General features: G+C 44.0%; 1 protein-coding gene across 1 annotated transcript in view; it reads left to right on the top strand.

Moving 5' to 3' along the window:
- The window catches only part of LOC130113901 (diacylglycerol kinase zeta-like), a 132,246-nt gene that overhangs the window by 67,449 nt on the left and 45,455 nt on the right, over window positions 1-19,342 (top strand). The window contains exons 19-24 of the mRNA XM_056281599.1: window positions 537-648; window positions 1,306-1,505; window positions 4,469-4,569; window positions 13,005-13,096; window positions 16,547-16,616; window positions 16,704-16,744. Coding sequence (XP_056137574.1) covers window positions 537-648; window positions 1,306-1,505; window positions 4,469-4,569; window positions 13,005-13,096; window positions 16,547-16,616; window positions 16,704-16,744 — 616 coding nt within the window. The remainder of the gene's footprint in view (window positions 1-536; window positions 649-1,305; window positions 1,506-4,468; window positions 4,570-13,004; window positions 13,097-16,546; window positions 16,617-16,703; window positions 16,745-19,342) is intronic.

Below are 19,342 nucleotides of genomic sequence, written 5' to 3'. Positions count from 1 at the left end.
AAGTTCTCTTTTTCTGGCCATTTTGAGCGTTTAATTGACCCCACAAATGTGATGCTCCAGAAACTCAATCTGCTCAAAGAAGTGCCCATCCAACCAATCCAACTTGTGGGTGCTGCTTCTGGAAGCGTGGGGTGCAATTTCTCCAGATTACCTCAACAAATTAACAGCTAGAATGCCAAAGGTCTGCAATGCTGTAATTGATGCAAATGGAGGATTCTTTGACGAAAGCAAAGTTTGATGTAAAAAAAATCTTATTTCAAATACAAATCATTATTTCTAACCTTGTCAATGTCTTGACTCTATTTTCTATTCATTTCACAACATATGGTGGTGAATAAGTGTGACTTTTCATGGAAAACACGAAATTGTTTGGGTGATCCCAAACTTTTGAACAGTAGTGTATATGATTATTACTATATGTTATCATTAGAACTATGTAAAGGTTACCACCTCTACTGAGACATGAAGGCTGAGTCGGGGTCAGCTTTAAGCTCAGGATAGGGATTACCAGGGTCTTCTGTCTGGTTGGCCTGCAGGTACTGTGCGGGCACAACTCCATGGGGTCACCCCAGTGAGCACCATGACTTTGAACCCCAGCGTCATGACGACGGTTGTATTGAGGTTATTGGCTTCACAATGACATCTCTGGTGAGCTGTCAGCTTCACAACACTGTCACATGCCATGATGTACCATGTAGCACAACACACACAATACTACTGTACTACACACCACATCATACATAGTACTACAGCACCTCCTGAACAGTGCAGCAGTTCATAAATATGTATCAATTCCCATATACAAAACATCTGCCACATCACATGTAATATCTAAGCCCAGTGACCACTGTCACTCTAATTAATTAATTAATGCTCAGTGCAGTTTGCATATGAAACCATTGTTCAATCACCAGGTTTGTTGGCTATGCGGCTGTACTGTTGACAGCGTTGGGAACGTTGAGACTGACAGTCAGTCAAGAGTGACAAAACTTTTCCCATTAAACTTTGTGTCCCGATGAAGCGAACCAACTTTTCTGGGCTCTAACCCCACCAAATATAACAAACAATGTACCACACTACTACAAAGACCTGTGTCGCACACATATCTTACTGTGCCAAGCATACAATATGCAAACCAGACTCCACAATGTAGTACTCCATGCTTGAAAGTATTAGCCATAATACACCCGCAGTACACCGTCATCTTCTGCGTGGTGGTTTGCACGGTAAAGATGTGCTCCTCTACCAAACTCTGATGGACTCCAGTCTCACCAGGGAATGACAAGAGCTGCTGTGTGTCCCCAGGCCACTCTGCAGGTGGGAGGTCATGGAGAAAGGCTCCAGCAGTGTAAGGAAGTCACCCTGACCACCTTCAAGTCCATCCCCATGCAGGTAGATGGTGAGCCCTGCAAGTTGGCTCCATCAGTCATCCACATCCATCTGAGAAGCCAGGCCAACATGGTGCAGAAGGCGAAGAGAAGAATCTCCATGCCCCATCTCAACGAGTAAGACACCCCGTCTTCCCATTGTGTCACTGTGGTGTGCTGCTACTTTGACTGGTATTACTGTCGTGCCCTTCCTCAGACACACACGAGCTTTACTGCTGTTCTCTGTTGTGCCCTTCCTCAGACACACACAAGCATCACTGCAGTTCCCGACCTGAGACACACGAGCATCACTGCTGTTCCCTTCCTCAGACACACACGAGCATCACTGCTGTTCCCTTCCTCAGACACACATGAACATCACTGCTGTTCCCTTCCTCAGACACACATGAACATCACTGCTGTTCCCTTCCTCAGACACACATGAACATCACTGCTGTTCCCTTCCTCAGACACACGCGAGCTCACTGCTGTTCCCTCCCTCAGACACACACGGGCATCACTGCTGTTCCCTTCCTCAGACACACACGAGCATCACTGCTGTTCTCAGCTGTGCCCTTCCTCAGACACACGCGAGCTCACTGCTGTTCCCTCCCTCAGACACACTCAAGCTTTACTGCTGTTCTCTGTCATGCCCATCCTCAGACACACACGAGCATCACTGCTGTTCCCTTCCTCAGACACACACGAGCATCACTGCTGTTCTCAGCTGTGCCCTTCCTCAGACACACGCGAGCAACACTGCTGTTCCCTTCCTCAGACACACACGAGCATCACTGCTGTTCTCAGCTGTGCCCTTCCTCAGACACACGCGAGCAACACTGCTGTTCCCTTCCTCAGACACACACGAGCATCACTGCTGTTCCCTTCCTCAGACACACACGAGCATCACTGCTGTTCCCTTCCTCAGACACACACGAGCATCACTGCTGTTCCCTTCCTCAGACACACACGAGCATCACTGCTGTTCCCTTCCTCAGACACACACGAGCATCACTGCTGTTCTCAGCTGTGCCCTTCCTCAGACACACGCGAGCTCACTGCTGTTCCCTTCCTCAGACACACACGAGCATCACTGCTGTTCTCAGCTGTGCCCTTCCTCAGACACACGCGAGCATCACTGCTGTTCCCTTCCTCAGACACACACGAGCATCACTGCTGTTCTCAGCTGTGCCCTTCCTCAGACACACGCGAGCTCACTGCTGTTCCCTCCCTCAGACACACTCAAGCTTTACTGCTGTTCTCTGTCATGCCCATCCTCAGACACACACATGCATCACTGCTGTTCCCTTCCTCAGACACACACGAGCATCACTGCTGTTCTCAGCTGTGCCCTTCCTCAGACACACACGAGCATCACTGCTGTTCCCTTCCTCAGACACACACGAGCATCACTGCTGTTCTCAGCTGTGCCCTTCCTCAGACACACGCGAGCAACACTGCTGTTCCCTTCCTCAGACACACACGAGCATCACTGCTGTTCCCTTCCTCAGACACACACGAGCATCACTGCTGTTCCCTTCCTCAGACACACACGAGCATCACTGCTGTTCCCTTCCTCAGACACACACGAGCATCACTGCTGTTCCCTTCCTCAGACACACACGAGCATCACTGCTGTTCTCAGCTGTGCCCTTCCTCAGACACACGCGAGCAACACTGCTGTTCCCTTCCTCAGACACACACGAGCATCACTGCTGTTCCCTTCCTCAGACACACACGAGCATCACTGCTGTTCCCTTCCTCAGACACACACGAGCATCACTGCTGTTCCCTTCCTCAGACACACACGAGCATCACTGCTGTTCCCTTCCTCAGACACACGCGAGCTCACTGCTGTTCCCTTCCTCAGACACACACGAGCATCACTGCTGTTCTCAGCTGTGCCCTTCCTCAGACACACGCGAGCATCACTGCTGTTCTCAGCTGTGCCCTTCCTCAGACACACACGAGCATCACTGCTGTTCTCAGCTGTGCCCTTCCTCAGACACACGCGAGCAACACTGCTGTTCCCTTCCTCAGACACACGCGAGCTCACTGCTGTTCCCTTCCTCAGACACACACGAGCATCACTGCTGTTCTCAGCTGTGCCCTTCCTCAGACACACGCGAGCTCACTGCTGTTCCCTTCCTCAGACACACACGAGCATCACTGCTGTTCTCAGCTGTGCCCTTCCTCAGACACACACGAGCATCACTGCTGTTCCCTTCCTCAGACACACACGAGCATCACTGCTGTTCTCAGCTGTGCCCTTCCTCAGACACACGCGAGCTCACTGCTGTTCCCTCCCTCAGACACACTCAAGCTTTACTGCTGTTCTCTGTCATGCCCATCTTCAGACACACACATGCATCACTGCTGTTCCCTTCCTCAGACACACACGAGCATCACTGCTGTTCTCAGCTGTGCCCTTCCTCAGACACACACATGCATCACTGCTGTTCCCTTCCTCAGACACACACGAGCATCACTGCTGTTCTCAGCTGTGCCCTTCCTCAGACACACGCGAGCTCACTGCTGTTCCCTCCCTCAGACACACACGGGCATCACTGCTGTTCTGTGTTGTGCCCTTCTGCACGTAACACACAGCGGGTGTGATGGCAGCCATGATAGCGACATGTGTCTGTCCATCTGCCCTGTAGCTTGATTCTCCCAGTCATGCCCTCTTGATGATTTAACACACATTTACACTACATGCACTTGACATGACATGCATTCTCCACTACAACAGGATTATTGTGTAGCCCTCTATGATGCTTGTTGGAAAGACTCAAAACTGTCTGCTACTTGTTGTCTGTGTTCTGTTGCTTTGGGTAAAAACATTTGCTAAGTGAGAAAATGTAAAGCTGTGTGTGGAAAATTGTGTGTTCACCTTCTACCTGTTGTGTAAAGCTGCTTGTCTGGGGTGTGTGCAGGCAGCATTCAGTTCCAGAGAAGCTGCAGATTGTGTGTTCATCGATGAGCTGTTGTGTAAAGCTGCTTGTGTGGGGTGTGTGCAGGCAGCAGTCAGTTCCAGAGAAGCTGCATATTGTGTGTTCATCTGTGAGCCATTGTGTAAAGCTGCTTGTGTGGGGTGTGTGCAGGCAGCAGTCAGTTCCAGAGAAGCTGCAGATTGGTGTTAACAAAATCAGCATGGCGGCGTATGAGGAGCTTCATTATGACAAGGAGCAGCTGAGAGATGCTGGTGAGTTTCTGCCTGCACAGGTCCACTGGAGCTGCCCCAGCAGTGTCTACACAGTACTACTTCATCAGTGTACACAATACTACTTCATCAGTGTCCAGTGTACACAATACTACTTCATCAGTGTTAAATGTACACAATACTACTTCATCAGTGTCCAGTGTACACAGTAATACTTCTTTTTTTATCAATATATTTTATTGATTTTTCAATAATAACAACAAGAACAATGCATTACAACAATACCGTCTGGGAACAAAAGCAAAAAGGAAATGTAATACACATAGTGCATCTGTGTACCTAAGCTTAGTATACAGCATATGAAATATCAAACAATTTCTGAGAGATACATTCCAGTAGTAAATATGTATAAAAAATACTAAAACAACAATAAAAGAAAACCATAACACAGAGCAAAAGTTTCTCTTTTCCTATACAATTTCTCCTACATTCTATATGGGTAACCAATGTTCCAAATACATCACCTTGGAAACAAAATCACTTTGCAGGCTCACCCCCCCTCCCCTCTTCATCTTCTGGTTCATCTAAAATATTTCCCAGGTCTTTATGTTCAATAAAATGTATAAACAGGCCCCATATCTTTTTAAATATGCCCTGTTTATATATTTTAGTATATAGGTGATTTTCTCCAAGGGTAAGGTTAAGGACATGTCCCTAAGCCATGGACTTATTCGTGGCCTATTAACGTTCTTCCATGAAAGAGCTATTAATCATTTTGCTTGTAACAAACATAAATTTAAGAAGATTTTCTCACTTTCCTGTATATCATGCCCATTTGGATACAGACCAAGGATGAATAATTTGGGCTCCAGGGTCAGTTTTATTGCTAAGATCTCTTCTATCATGAGTCTCACCTCTTCCCAAAACGTGTATCTTTTCACATTGCCACATACAATGCCATAGAGTCCCTTTTGCCTGCTCACACTTAGTACAATCATCTGGGAAATTACTACTGAATTTGTTTAACTGGAGTAATCTATGGCCTCATTAACCAGTTATACTGCAGTTGTAAGTATTTAAAGAAATGCTTACGTGGGATATCATATTTATTAGACAATTTTTCAAATGACATGAGACTTTTATCCTCTGGATTAAATAGGTCTTCAACCTTTAATTTTCCTTTATCAGCCCAGATTTTGAAACCAGCATCAGACCTGCCAGGAATAAAGCTATCATTACCCCATATTGGGCTGAAGTAAGATAAAGGCTGTGTTTCACCCAAATATCTTCGCACCTCGTTCCAGACATTTATCATGTGCTGTACAATGGGGTTAGATTTTTGTTTTCTTAGTTTTTTTTTTCAAATTTGCAGAGTACATATACATAGGGAGAGGTACCCTAAGCGAATGAGATTCCATCTCCATCCATTTAGTAACAACTTTAGTTGTATAGTAAAACATGATAGTTCTCAGCTGAGCAGCCCAGTAGTACCAAAGAGGATTAGGGCACTGGAGCCCCCCTCTGTCATAAGGTAAGTATAGTAAAGATAACCGGAGTCTGGGGTGCCTGTTGTTCCATATGAATTTGGAAAATAACTTCCTCAATTTTAAGAATAAGTCAGAAGGAGGGGGTAGAGGGAGGTTTTGAAACAAGTAAAGTATCTTAGGTAGTACATTTATTTTTAGAGCACTAATTCTTCCAGTTAAAGAAATTGGCAGGGGCATCCACCTAGGGATTGAGTTAGATACAGAATCCATGAGGGAGTCGTAAATCCTCCTCACCACTTCCTCTATGTTCGGTACAATTTGTATGCCTAGGTATGTAAAGCAGTTTGTTACATTAAAGGTAGACACCTGGGGGATAGGATTGTCTCTTTCTTCCGAATTAAGTAATCAAATTGAAGATTTTGATTGATTGATCTGATAGCCAGATACTTTACCAAAAGCTTTAATCAATTTTAAAAATTCGTCAATAGATTTATCTAGATTTTTGATGAACAGGATCACATCATCCGCGTAAAGTGCAATGCGATGTTCCACTTCCCCTATGGTTATACTTGAAATGTTGGGATGCGCCCTCACCACTATTGCGAAGGGTTCAATAGCAAGAATAAACAGTAGGGGGGACAGTGGACAACCTTTACGACACCCTCTGCGAATATTAATTAGGTTAGATACCAAGTTGTTGGTCAACACTTCAGCAGTTGGATTATTGTAAAGCAGTTCCACCCATTTACAGAAGTTTTCTCCGCATCTGAAACGTCTAAGAACTTCGAAAAGATACGGCCATTCGACCCTGTCGAAGGCCTTTTCAGCATCCAAGGAGAGTAGAGCTGTATCTGGCGCCCCCTTTTGGCTATGTAAAATGTTTAGCACACTTCTAACATTGTGGAACCCCTGCCAACCTTGTACAAATCCATTCTGATCATTTGTGACTATCCCTGGTATTTTATCATGAAGTCTGTTAGCTAAAATTTTACATATTTTACATCTGAATTTAATAAGCTTATTGGGCTCATGTTCTCACATTTGTCACTGGGCTTCCCTGGTTTTGGAAGCAATGTTATTAAAGCACCTCTTAATGATGGTGGGAGAGAGCCATTTTGAAATGATTCATAAAACATCTCTAGTAAAGGGAGTTGCAGTTTTGCTTTAAATTTGTTGTATATGTCTATGGGTAGGCCATCTGGCCCTGCAGCTTTCCTGGGTTTCATACAATCTATTGCACCAGATATCTCCTCCAGTGTCAACTCCGCCCCAAGCCCTTTACTCTGTCCCTCCAGAATGACAGGAATGGCAAGGCCATCCAGGAAGTATTTTATAGAATCCAGATTTAATGAGTTGTCAGAGCTATACAGTTTTTCATAAAAATGTTTGAAAACATTATTTATTTCTAGAGGTTCTATTGTAAATGTTCCATCTTCCTTCTGTATTGTTGTAATGGCTCTCTCAGTTTGCAACTGTTTAATCCTCTAGGCTAACAATTTCCCAGGTTTTTCCCCCTGATCAAAAAATGTCTGTTTGAGCCTCAGAAGGCTCACTGCCGCCTTAGAAGCAGACATCTCGTTGTACTGAGAGCTCAATACTAACAATTCCTGGTGAATGTTCGGAGAGCCATCTTGAAACATTTTCCTCTCCGGGGCTTTTATTTTGGAATCCAATAGATTCATTTTTTAATTGACTCTTTTCGATTTGGAACTCGTGTAATTAATAATTTGGCCCCTAATGTAAGCTTTAAATGCCTCCCACCAGATGCTAGCTGATGTCTCCGATGTATTTATCTCAAAAAAGAAGATTATTTGTTGCTCCAAGAACTCTAGGAATTTGGGATCTTGCAACCACCTAGGTTGGAATCGCCATCTCAGTGGACCCCCTATTAAACCTGCATCCATGTATAACAATGAGTTTGGTGCATGGCCCGAAATTACAGTGCTGTCATAAATACAGTCCTGTATTTTCGGAATTAAATCTGCAGAAATTAAAAAATAGTCTATGCGAGAGTAACATTGATAAGTAGCAGAGTAGCATGAATACTCAACACCATCCGGTTTCAATTCCCTCCAAATATCCCGTAAATTCAGCTCTTTCATAAATTGATGCATAGTCTTCCTACTCCTTGCATGTGTCAGATTCGGACCCGATGACCAGTCTTTAGTTGGATTTAATGTACAATTAAAGTCCCCAGTGATAATGTTATTACCAGACAATGTTGAAAGGGTTAAAAACAAGTTATTAAAGAATTTGGGGTCGTCATCATTGGGGGCGTATACATTGACTAAATTCAGACTTTCTGATAGGAGTCTACCCTGTACTATTAAGTATCTTCTGGCTTTATCCTCAATTACATTGTGCGTGTGGAAAGGTATTGATTTATGTATGAGAGTCATAACTCCTTGTGCATGTGTAGAGAAAGAAGCTGAAAATACTTGCCCCTTTTCCTAATCTTAGAATTATCTTGTACCAGTAGATGTGTTTCTTGTAGAAACACAATCTTTGAATGCATGTTTCAACCTATGTACCACCTGTTTAACCTTTTTTAGTTTCTGTAAACCTCTGCAATTCCAGGATGTAAATTTAAGCCTGACCTCATTTGACATAGTAATTAACACACATATTAATTCCCATATAGAAAAAGAGTAGAATTTTACACTTGAGAAACAAACCTAAAAACATGAACAATGCTAATCTTGAACTCTGCGTTGTATATATCCCCATAACCCACAGCCCAAATATACAGGCCCCTCCCCCCTTTACTTTCAACTTCTCGGTACATCTGTTAACAACTCCACACAACCGCAAGGATTGTCCTGCTGTACTATTCCCACCACTCCTCGACTTAAAATCCACTGCCATTAATCAAACAACAAATTAACTCACGAATGATTATATTAAACCAAATCAGTAGTAGCCTACTATGTCAAAACTCCGAAACTGCAAGCGATTCAACATTTCTGCACTTGTTTTAAGATTACCTTGCGTAGGCTATTATCTCCCTGAGAAACAGGCACGCGCCAGCTCAGCTCAATCAGCTATATAGTCCTGTAGCCAATACAAGAAATCCAGGCCAAATCTATAGGAAAAATAATAGTTTTAAATCACTCTGAAGACCTATATTCACGTAGCCTATGGTGTCCTTGTTCTGTTGTTGCCTTCGTATCAGTCTCAGTGGCCTACAAGGGATGGAACAAAAGACAGGGCAGTCCCATGCAGGACAGTGTCCACGTCTCTTGTTGTCATAGTAGACAATTTAGAAGAATAAATTAGAAAAATGGGCACTCTGTAGGATAAGTCCAATACGCCCAGGCAATAAAAATAATAACTCAGGAGTCTTCTCTGGGAGCTGTCTCTGCAGTTAGCCTAAAGCTCTCTTTGCTTTTGCAAGAGCCGCTTTAGAGCGAGAAAGAAAAAAGAGAAAAAAAATGTCAGCGTCAGCGCATTTAATGTGTAGGCTAAATAGGCTAGTATTTATTCAGTACCCTCCGCGCTTCACTTGATCCCCTCAATAAGCTTCTCCACGTCGCTGGGACTACCAAACGTGCGTGTCTGGCCCCCGTGTGTTACCAGTAGTCGGGCAGGGAACAACATGCCATACCGAATCCCCATTACTCTAAGCTTCTGTCGCACGGTGTCGAACATGTTCTGTGGTTTGTGCACTTCGGCGGACAGGTCTGGGTAGAACCGCACGGGCTGATCCTTAAATAGGACTCATTTCTTTGCCCTCGCTGAGTTCATCACAAACGTCTTTTCCCTGTAGTTCTGGAATAGCATTATGACTGGTCTTGGTGGCGCATTCGTGTCCTTTCTCACTCCGATTCGGTGTGCTCTTTCCAGGGTCCGCTTAGTGTTCTCCATTCGAGAAATGCGCATGCATCCGTCTCTTCTACCTTCTCTGGCAGACCGATTAGTCTCAGGTTTGATCTTCTTGATCTAGACTCGAGGTCGTCCACTTTACCAGCCAAATCCTTATTTTTAGCCTCCAGTGACTTAACTTTAGCTAGCAAGGATGCTACATCATCTTCCGCGGTAGATATGCGTACTTCAGCCTGGGTCATACGTTCTGTACAACCACTTATTTCTTTACGCATGCCCTCAATGGCGGCAGTTAAGCCATCAAATCTTGCAGATATTTCAGCTTTCATATTCTTGATAGCTGATAGGATTGTTTCAGGTTTAGCACTTGTATCGTCCTCTTGTGAAGTAGGCCAATGAGTTTCGGCGTCGTCTTCATGCTCAGCCGTTTGGCCTGACACTTCCATATTTTTTTCCACTTGTATAACCGACTGGTGTCCAGACTTCGACTTATTTTTGTGGGCATCGATGTATCTGCACTTTATCTGACTAGCGATTTGTTGTTTAAAGCAGGAATGTGAATTTTAATCAGGATTTTAAAGGTTTTTCAGCGGAGCCGAGAGGAGCACGTCTGCCTAGCACGCCACCATAACCGGAAGTCACACAGTACTACTTCATCAGTGTACACAATACTACTTTGTCAGTGTCCAATGTACACAATATTACTGAATCAGTGTACACAATATTACTTTCTCAGTGTCCAATGTACACAATACTACTTCATCAGTGTTAAATGTACACATACAACATCAGTGTTAAATATACACAATACTACTTAATCAGTGTTAAATGTACACAATACTACTTCATCAGTGTACACAATAGTACTTCATCAGTGTTAAATGTACACAATACTACTTCGTCATTGTTAAATGTACACATACAACATCAGTGTTAAATGTACACAATACAACATCAGCGTTAAATGTACACATACAACATCAGTGTTAAATGTACACACACAACATCAGCGTTAAATGTACACATACAACAGCAGTGTTAAATGTACACACACAACATCAGCGTTAAATGTACACATACAACATCAGTGTTAAATGTACACAATACAATAGCAGTGTTAAATGTCCACAATACTACTTCATCAGTGTTAAATGTGAACAGTACTACTTCATCAGTGTTAAATGTGAACAGTACTACTCCATCAGTGTTAAATGTACACATACGACATCAGTGTTAAATGTACACATACAACAGCAGTGTTAAATGTACATATACAACATCAGTGTTAAATGTACTCATACAAAAGCAGTTTTAAAAGTACACAATACTACTTAATGTTAAATGTACACATACATCAGTGTTAAAAGTACACAATACTACAAACCCCAATTCCAATGAAGTTGGGACGTTGTGTAGAACGTGATTAAAACAGAATACAATGATTTGCAAATCCTTTTCGACCTATATTCAATTGAATACACTACAAAGACAAGATATTTAATGTTCAAACTGATAAACTTTACTGTTTTTTGCAAATATTCACTCATTTTGAATTTGATGCCTGCAACACGTTCCAAAGAAGCTGGGACAGGGGCAACAAAAGACCGGGAAAGTTGAGGAATGCTCAAAAAACACCTGTCTGGAACATTCCACAGGTGAACAGGTTAACTGGAAACAGGTGAGTGTCATGATTGGGTATAAAAGGAGCATCCCTGAAAGGCTGAGTCGTTCACAAGCAAGGATGGGGCGAGGTTCACCACTTTGTGAACAACTGTGTGAGCAAATAGTCCAACAGTTTAAGAACAACGTTTCTCAACATACAACTGCAAGGAATTTAGGGATTTCATCATCTACAGTCCATAATATCATCACAAGATTCAGAGAATCCGGAGAAATCTCTGCATGTAAGCGTCAAGGCCGAAAGCCAACAGTGAATGCCCGTGACCTTCGACCCCTCAGACGGCACTGCATTAAAAACCGACCTCATTGTGTAAAGGATATGACCACGTGGGCTTAGGAACACTTGGGAAAACCATCGTCAGTTAACACAGTTCGTCACTACATCTACAAGTGCAAGTTAAAACTCTACCATGCAAAGCCAAAGCCAGATATCAACACCACCCAGAAACGCCACCGGCTTCTCTGGCCCGAGCTCATCTGAGTTGGACTGACGCAAAGTGGACAAGTGTGCTGTGGTCTGGCGAGTCCACATTTCACATTGTTTTTGGAAACCATGGACGTCGTGTCCTCCGGGCTAAAGAGGAAAAGGACCATCCAGATTGTTCTCAGAGCAAAGTTCAGAAGCCAGCATCTGTGATGGTATGGCGGGGGGGTGTTAGTGCCCATGGCATCATGGGTAACTTGCACATCTGTGAAGGCACCATTAATGCTGAAAGGTCCATACAGGTTTGGGAGCAACATATGCTGCCATCCAAGCGACGTCTTCTTCAGGGACGTCCCTGCTTATTTCAGCAAGACAATGCCAAGCCACATTCTGCACGTGTTCCAACAGCGGGGCTTCGTAGTAAAAGAGTGCGGGTACTGGACTGGCCTGCCTGCAGTCCAGACCTGTCTCCCATTGAACATGTGTGGCACATTATGAAGCGCAAAATACGACAACGGAGACCCCGGACTGTTGAGCAACTGAAGTCGTACATCAGCAAGAATGGGAAAGAATTCCACCTACAAAGCTTCAACAATTAGTGTCCTCAGTTCCCAGACGCTTATTGAGTGTTGTTAAAAGGAAAGGTGGTGTAACACAGTGGTGAACATGCCCCTGTCCCAGCTTCTTTGGAGCGTGTTGCAGCCATCAAATTCAAAATGAGTGAATATTTGCAAAAAAAACCCCAAAAAATAAAGTTTATCAGTTTGAACATTAAATATCTTGTCTTTGTAGTGTATTCAATTGAATATAGGTGGAAAGGGGTTTGCAAATCATTGTATTCTGTTTTTATTCACGTTTTACACAACGTCCCAACTTCATTGGAATTGGGGTTTGTACTTCATCAGTGTTAAATGTACACAACACTACTTCCTCAGGGTCCAGTGCAAGCAGCAGTCTTCCTTTAGAACCAGATAAGACATAATCTATGGTGGAGGCTGATTTATCAGGTCACATGACTGAAGGACATGTTGATTTGACCTTGTGCAATATCTTCTGTGTCTTAGCTGTCCCCCTCGGAGTGGTCATCATACCTGGAGACAGTGACCTGGAGACCTGCCGCTCCCACATCCAGCGCCTTCATGACAACCTGGAAGAGGTGTGCCACTGGTGCATTGTGTGTGTGTGTGTGTGTGTGTGTGTGTGTGTGTGTGTGTGTGTGTGTGTGTGTGTGTGTGTGTGTGTGTGTGTTATTATATTGAAAGTGAAGCTATTCTTTTAGTTGTTGGGAAACACTCACTAGCACCCTCTGTTGTTGTAAAGTTACTCAAACGTTTATCGGAATGAGAATACTTTATTCACCCCGAGGGTAAACGGGGTTGTATTACAGACACTCACGCTCTAGTAAGAAAGAACTAACAAGATACACGATTACAACAAAATAGAGACAAATAGAAATGAGAAACAGAAACAAATAGAAATAAAAGATAAAATAAGAAATATAAATAAGAACCAAATATATCAACAAGCATGGTGCACATAACACCCTATCTATACTGCACTACCGCAGCACAAACAACACCCAACAGGGTAAAACAAGTGGAAGGGCCAGTCTGATGACTATTAATTGCGAGTGTCTGACCCTCTGAGGGAGGAGGTATAAAGTGTCTGACCCTCTGAGGGAGGAGGTGTAAAGTGTCTGACCCTCTGAGGGAGGAGGTGTAAAGTGTCTGACCCTCTGAGGGAGGAGGTGTAAACTGTCTGACCCTCTCAGGGAGGAGGTGTAAAGTGTGATGGCCACAGGCAGGAATGACCTCCTGCTTGTGGTGGTTTTCAGCAGAATGAGTCCATCACTAAAAGTACTCCTGTGCCCGACCAGCATGTCATGGAGTGGGTGGGAGACATTGTCCATGATGGCACATAACTTCAACAGCATCCTCCTCTCAGAAACCACCGCCAGAGAATCCAGTTCCACCACCACAACATCATTGGCCTTGCGGATCAGTTTACTGAGCCTGTTTGAATCCGCTACCCCTCAACCTGCTGCCCCAACACACAACAGCAGACAGGAGAGCGCTGGCCACCACAGACTCACACCACATCCTGAGCATCGTCTGCAGATGTTGAGGGACCTCCGCCTCCTCAGAAAGTAGAGACGGCTCTGTCCCTTCTGGTAGAGGACCTCAGTGTTCTGAGCCCAGTCCAGTTTATTGCCTGTATACACCCCCAGATACTTGTAGTATTCTTACTAGTAGTTTATGTTTATATTTTAACAGAAACCACATAAGATTTATCATAAATCTGCTCCTTTAATTAGAAGTAGACAAAATAGATGTTTAAATACAATTTGTGATGTGGCAGCCAGCTCTGCAGGGAAAACTGCGAATGATAATTTGTATTAATCTTACCCGGGGAAATATAAATAATGTTAGAAAATTTTTAAAAAAAAACAACAACAATCAAACTTAAACTGCAATTGCTTTATAAACTACTTTGTCCTGACCAGAATAGAAAATAGTTTTTACTCTTATTATTCAAAAACATTTGCTCCCACTTATTCTATTGTTGGACAGACCAAAAAAAAAAATGCTGAAATATGTAATTGTATTTTATTATGTAAAAAAGTATTAATCATATCAACAAAGTGTGATGTATAGGGCACTGTATTGTTTATAAAGGTGGGGATACCTGCGTCACTGTACTGTTTATAAAGGTGGGGACACCTGCAGTCACTGTATTGTTTATAAGGGTGGGGTACCTGCAGTCACTGTATTGTTTATAAGGGTGGGGATACCTGCAGTCACTGTATTGTTTATAAAGGTGGGGACACCTGCAGTCACTGTATTGTTTAAAAGGGTGGGACACCTGCAGTCACTATTATTTATAAGGGTGGGGACACCTGCAGTCACTGTATCGTCTATAGGGGTGGGGGTACCTGCAGTCACTGTATTGTTTAAAAGGGTGGGACACCTGCAGTCACTATTATTTATAAGGGTGGGGTACCTGCAGTCACTGTATCGTCTATAGGGGTGGGGGTACCTGCAGTCACTGTATTGTTTATAAGGGTGGGGATACCTGCAGTCACTGTATTGTTTATAAGGGTGGGGGTACCTGCAGTCACTGTGTTGTTTATAAGGGTGGGGATACCTGCAGTCACTGTATTGTTTATAAGGGTGGGGGACACCTGCAGTCACTGTGTTGTTTATAAGGGTGGGGATACCTGCAGTCACTGTATTGTTTATAAGGGTGGGGATACCTGCAGTCACTGTATTGTTTATAAGGGTGGGGACACCTGCAGTCACTGTATTGTTTATAAGGGTGGGGTACCTGCAGTCACTGTATTGTTTATAAGGGTGGGGATACCTGCAGTCACTGTATTGTTTATAATGGTGGGGATACCTGCGTCACTGTATTGTTTATAAGGGTGGGGACACCTGCAGTCACTGTATTGTTTATAAGGGTGGGGTACCTGCAGTCACTGTATTGTTTATAATGGTGGGGATACCTGCAGTCACTGTATTGTTTATAAAGGTGGGGACACCTGCAGTCACTGTATTGTTTATAAGGGTGGGGTACCTGCAGTCACTGTATCGTCTATAAGGGTGGGGGTACCTGCAGTCACTGTATTGTTTATAAGTAAACATTGTGTCCAGGTGAACTGATTCACCTTCCCGTGACAAGAGATCAGAGGGTTTCTTACAGGAGATAGTATACTATATTACTACAGTATACTATATTACTACTATATATTACTCGTAGATAGTAATAGATGGTGATTAGTAGATCAAGGTGGATTGTAGATTAATAAATTAAGGTTGGAGAATTAGGGTTAGGGTAGGGAATGTTCAGAATTTAGGAGGAAAATAAGTGTCAAACTAGTTTTGTATAAAACCACAACCCATATACCCAGTGGGCCTGCTGAATGATAACTGCTGTTGTGTTGTGAACAAGGACCAGTGTGTGTGCTTTCATTCCCACTGGTTCTCCCATTCTAGATGGAGGTATTAAGGTACTTTGGAAGCTGGATTATAACTTTCCCGTCTCACCAAGGCTATCTCTTGGGAGACAAAACCGAAATACTGGGAATGAGTAATAACTGATTGGTGTGAACAACAAATGGAATTGTAACTTGTTCTAAGTGCTGGGCGGACCCTTCACTCCTGCACTTAAGATGTGTTTAGAATGGACGATGGAGAGGCACCTTTTTAAACAACTGTTGGGGAACCTGTCTGGGGGAAAGGGGGGACACTGAGAAATGTTGGAAAGTTGTTTATCTGTCACGGGAGGTGGGAGGGGGTGATGGGCAGTCTTAATGTGGAGGGTACAGTTCTGTCATGTCAGCTGATGTGACCGTGCCTTTCATGTGAAAGTGTAAAATGTCACTGTTTGATTGACCCGCAAATTGTCTTGAAAGTCACCAATATGTCTGTTCACACAATAAGAAGAAAACAATAAAAAGTAGAATATAAATGAAGTTATTTGATTAAATGATTTGATCAATCTTATAGCAATGTCAAACCTTATGTGGACGTAGTTGTACTCAGCATCTTAATGACATGTATCAAGAGGAAGCTAGATTTCCCTGGATTTCTTCTTTCTGCTCATGCAGGAAGGCAGTCTGATGACAACAGAGAGCCTACCCTCACAGAAGCTCCCCCAGAAATGGTGCTTCCTCGACGGTAAGTCCAGAGAAAGCATGGAGCTTTGTACTGTGGAACCAAAATTATGTTTTAATTGTTATATATCAACTGAAGTTTATTTTTCAGGCACAACTGCAGACCGTTTCTACAGGATTGACCGTGCCCAGGTATGGCTGTCACCACATCCATAAACCTCCTCTTTGGCCTTCCTCTTCTCTTCGCTGGCAGCTCCAAGTTCAGCGTCCTTCTCCCAATATACCCAGCATCTCTCCTCCACACATAGCCAAAACATCTCAGTCTTGTCTCTCCTGCTTTGTCTCATAACTGTCCAACCTGAGTTGTCCCTCAAATATAATTGTTCCTAATCCTGTCCTTCATCACTCCCAATGAAAATCTTAGCATCTTCAACTCTGCCACCTCCTGTCTTTTCCTCAGTGCCACTGTCTCCAAACCATATAACATAGCTGGTCTCACAACCATCTTGTAAACCTTCCCTTTTACTCTTGCTGGTATCCTTCTGTCACAAATCATTCCTGACACTCTTCTCCACCCACTCCACCCTGCCTGCACTCTCTTAATTCACATCTCTTCTACACTCCTCCTTACTTTGGACAGTTGACCCCAAGTATTTAAAGTCATATACCTTCGTCACCTCCACTCCTTGCATCCTCACCATTCCTCTGTCCTCCCTCTCTTTCACGCATATGTATTCCGTCTTGCTCCTATTGACTTTCATTCCTCTTCTCTCCAGTGCATACCTCCACCTCTCCGGGCTCTCCTCAACCTGCACCCTACTCTCGCTACAGATCACAATGTCATCTGCAAACATCATCGTCCATGGAGGCTCCTGCCTGATCTCGTCCGTCAACCTGTCCATCATCATTTCAAACAAGAAAGGGCTCAGAGCCGATCCTTGATGTAATCCCACCTCCACCTTGAACCCATCTGTCATTCCAACCACACAGCTCACTACTGTCACACTTCCCTCATACATATCCTGCACCACTCCTACATACTTCTCTGCAACTCCCGACTTGCTCATACAATACCACACCTCCTCTCTCGGCACCCTGTCTGTATGCTTTCTCTAAATCTACAATGACAGAATGTAACTCCTTCTGACCTTATCTATACTTCTCCATCAACATTCTCAAAGCAAACATCACATCTGTGGTGCTCTTTCATGGAATGAAACCATACTGCTGCTCGCTGATCGTCACCTCTCCTCCTAACCTAGCTTCTATTACTCTTTCCCAAATCTTCATACTGTGGCTGATCAACTTTATACCTCTGTAGATGCTACAGTTATGCACATCACCCTTGTTCTTGAAAATCGGTACCAGTATGCTTCTTCTCCACTTCTCAGGCATCCTCTCACTTTCCAAGATTGTCACAGAAAGTTGAATCAGTTTATCTGAACACAACATTTATTGAGAGAAATGTTTCTTCGCTCATCTAAGTGACCTCTTCAGTCTTATCTGATTGCAGGTTTCCCCACGCTTATAAACAATACAGTGGCATAAGGGTTGGGATACCTGCAGTCAGTTGAGACAGAAGAGGTCACTTAGATCAGTGATTAAACTTTTCTCTCAATAAACGTTGTGTCCAGATGAACTGATTTAACTTTTTGTGATTTTCTTACCTGGATTATTGAGCATTCATAAAGATATTTCCAAGATTGTGAGAAACAGTCTAGTTAAAAACTCCACTGCCATCTCTTCTAAACATCTCCATGCCTCCACAGGTATGTCATCAGGACCAACTGTCTTTCCACTCTTCATCCTCTTCATAGCTGCCCTCACTACCTCCTTGCTAATCCACCTCACTTCCTGATTCACTATCCCCACATCATCCAACCTTCTCTCTCTCTCATTTTCTTCATTCATCAGCCCCTCAAAGTACTCCTTCCACCCTTTCAGCACACTCTCCTCGCTTGTCAGCACATTTTCATCTCTATCTTTGATCACCCTAACTTGCTGCACACCCTACCCAGCTCGGTCCCTCTGTCTAGCTAATCGGTACAAGTCCTTTTCTCCTTCCTTAGTGTCTAACCTGTCATACAACTCACCATATGCCTTTTCCTTTGCCACCTCTCTCTTCGCTTTACACTGGGTCTCCTTGTACTCCTGCCTACTTTCTTCATCTCTCTGACTATCCCACTTCTTCTTTGCCAACCTCTTCCTCTGTATACTTTCCTATACTTCCTCATTCCACCACCGTGTGTGTGTGTGTACATACACACAGGGTGTTGTGATGCGTCTAGTGCAGCAGTGTGTAGTTGGAGGGAAGGTGCATGTGTTCTTCCAACCCGCTTGTGTCCTTCCTGCCCTTAGCTTGCTGCCGCTGGCTAGCCTTTGTGGCGAATAGGGAAGCATCCTAGCGTGTAACCCTTCCCTTGCCAGTACATAGCCTCTCCTTCACCAAGACTCCTGCCAGGCCTCCCCGTGGCCACACGTGGTAACTGAGGTCTTGCGGCCCCAGGCTAACTTGGCAGGGGATCTCGGAGCAGTAGTGGGCCCCAGAGATATGGTGTGCAGGCCCACCCTGGTGGACATGCCCTGGCACCTATCAACCACTGCCCCGCTGCCTTGTGGGTGAGTCTGGAAGACATAAGGCTAAGGGAGCTTACCCCAACAGAAAAGCAAGCTGTGGCGGCACGCTTCGAGGCGGTTTCCGAAAAACTGGATTTCCGGCAGCCCCCTGCAGTTGTGTGGAGGTGCCGGTCGTCTAGGGATCCCCCTTGCCATCGGAACCATCTCCTCTAC

The sequence above is a fragment of the Lampris incognitus genome, chromosome 6, assembly GCF_029633865.1.
Source record: "Lampris incognitus isolate fLamInc1 chromosome 6, fLamInc1.hap2, whole genome shotgun sequence".
In the NCBI taxonomy this organism is placed as follows: Eukaryota; Metazoa; Chordata; class Actinopteri; order Lampriformes; family Lampridae; genus Lampris; species Lampris incognitus.
This window is presented reverse-complemented; position numbering and strand designations above follow the sequence as displayed.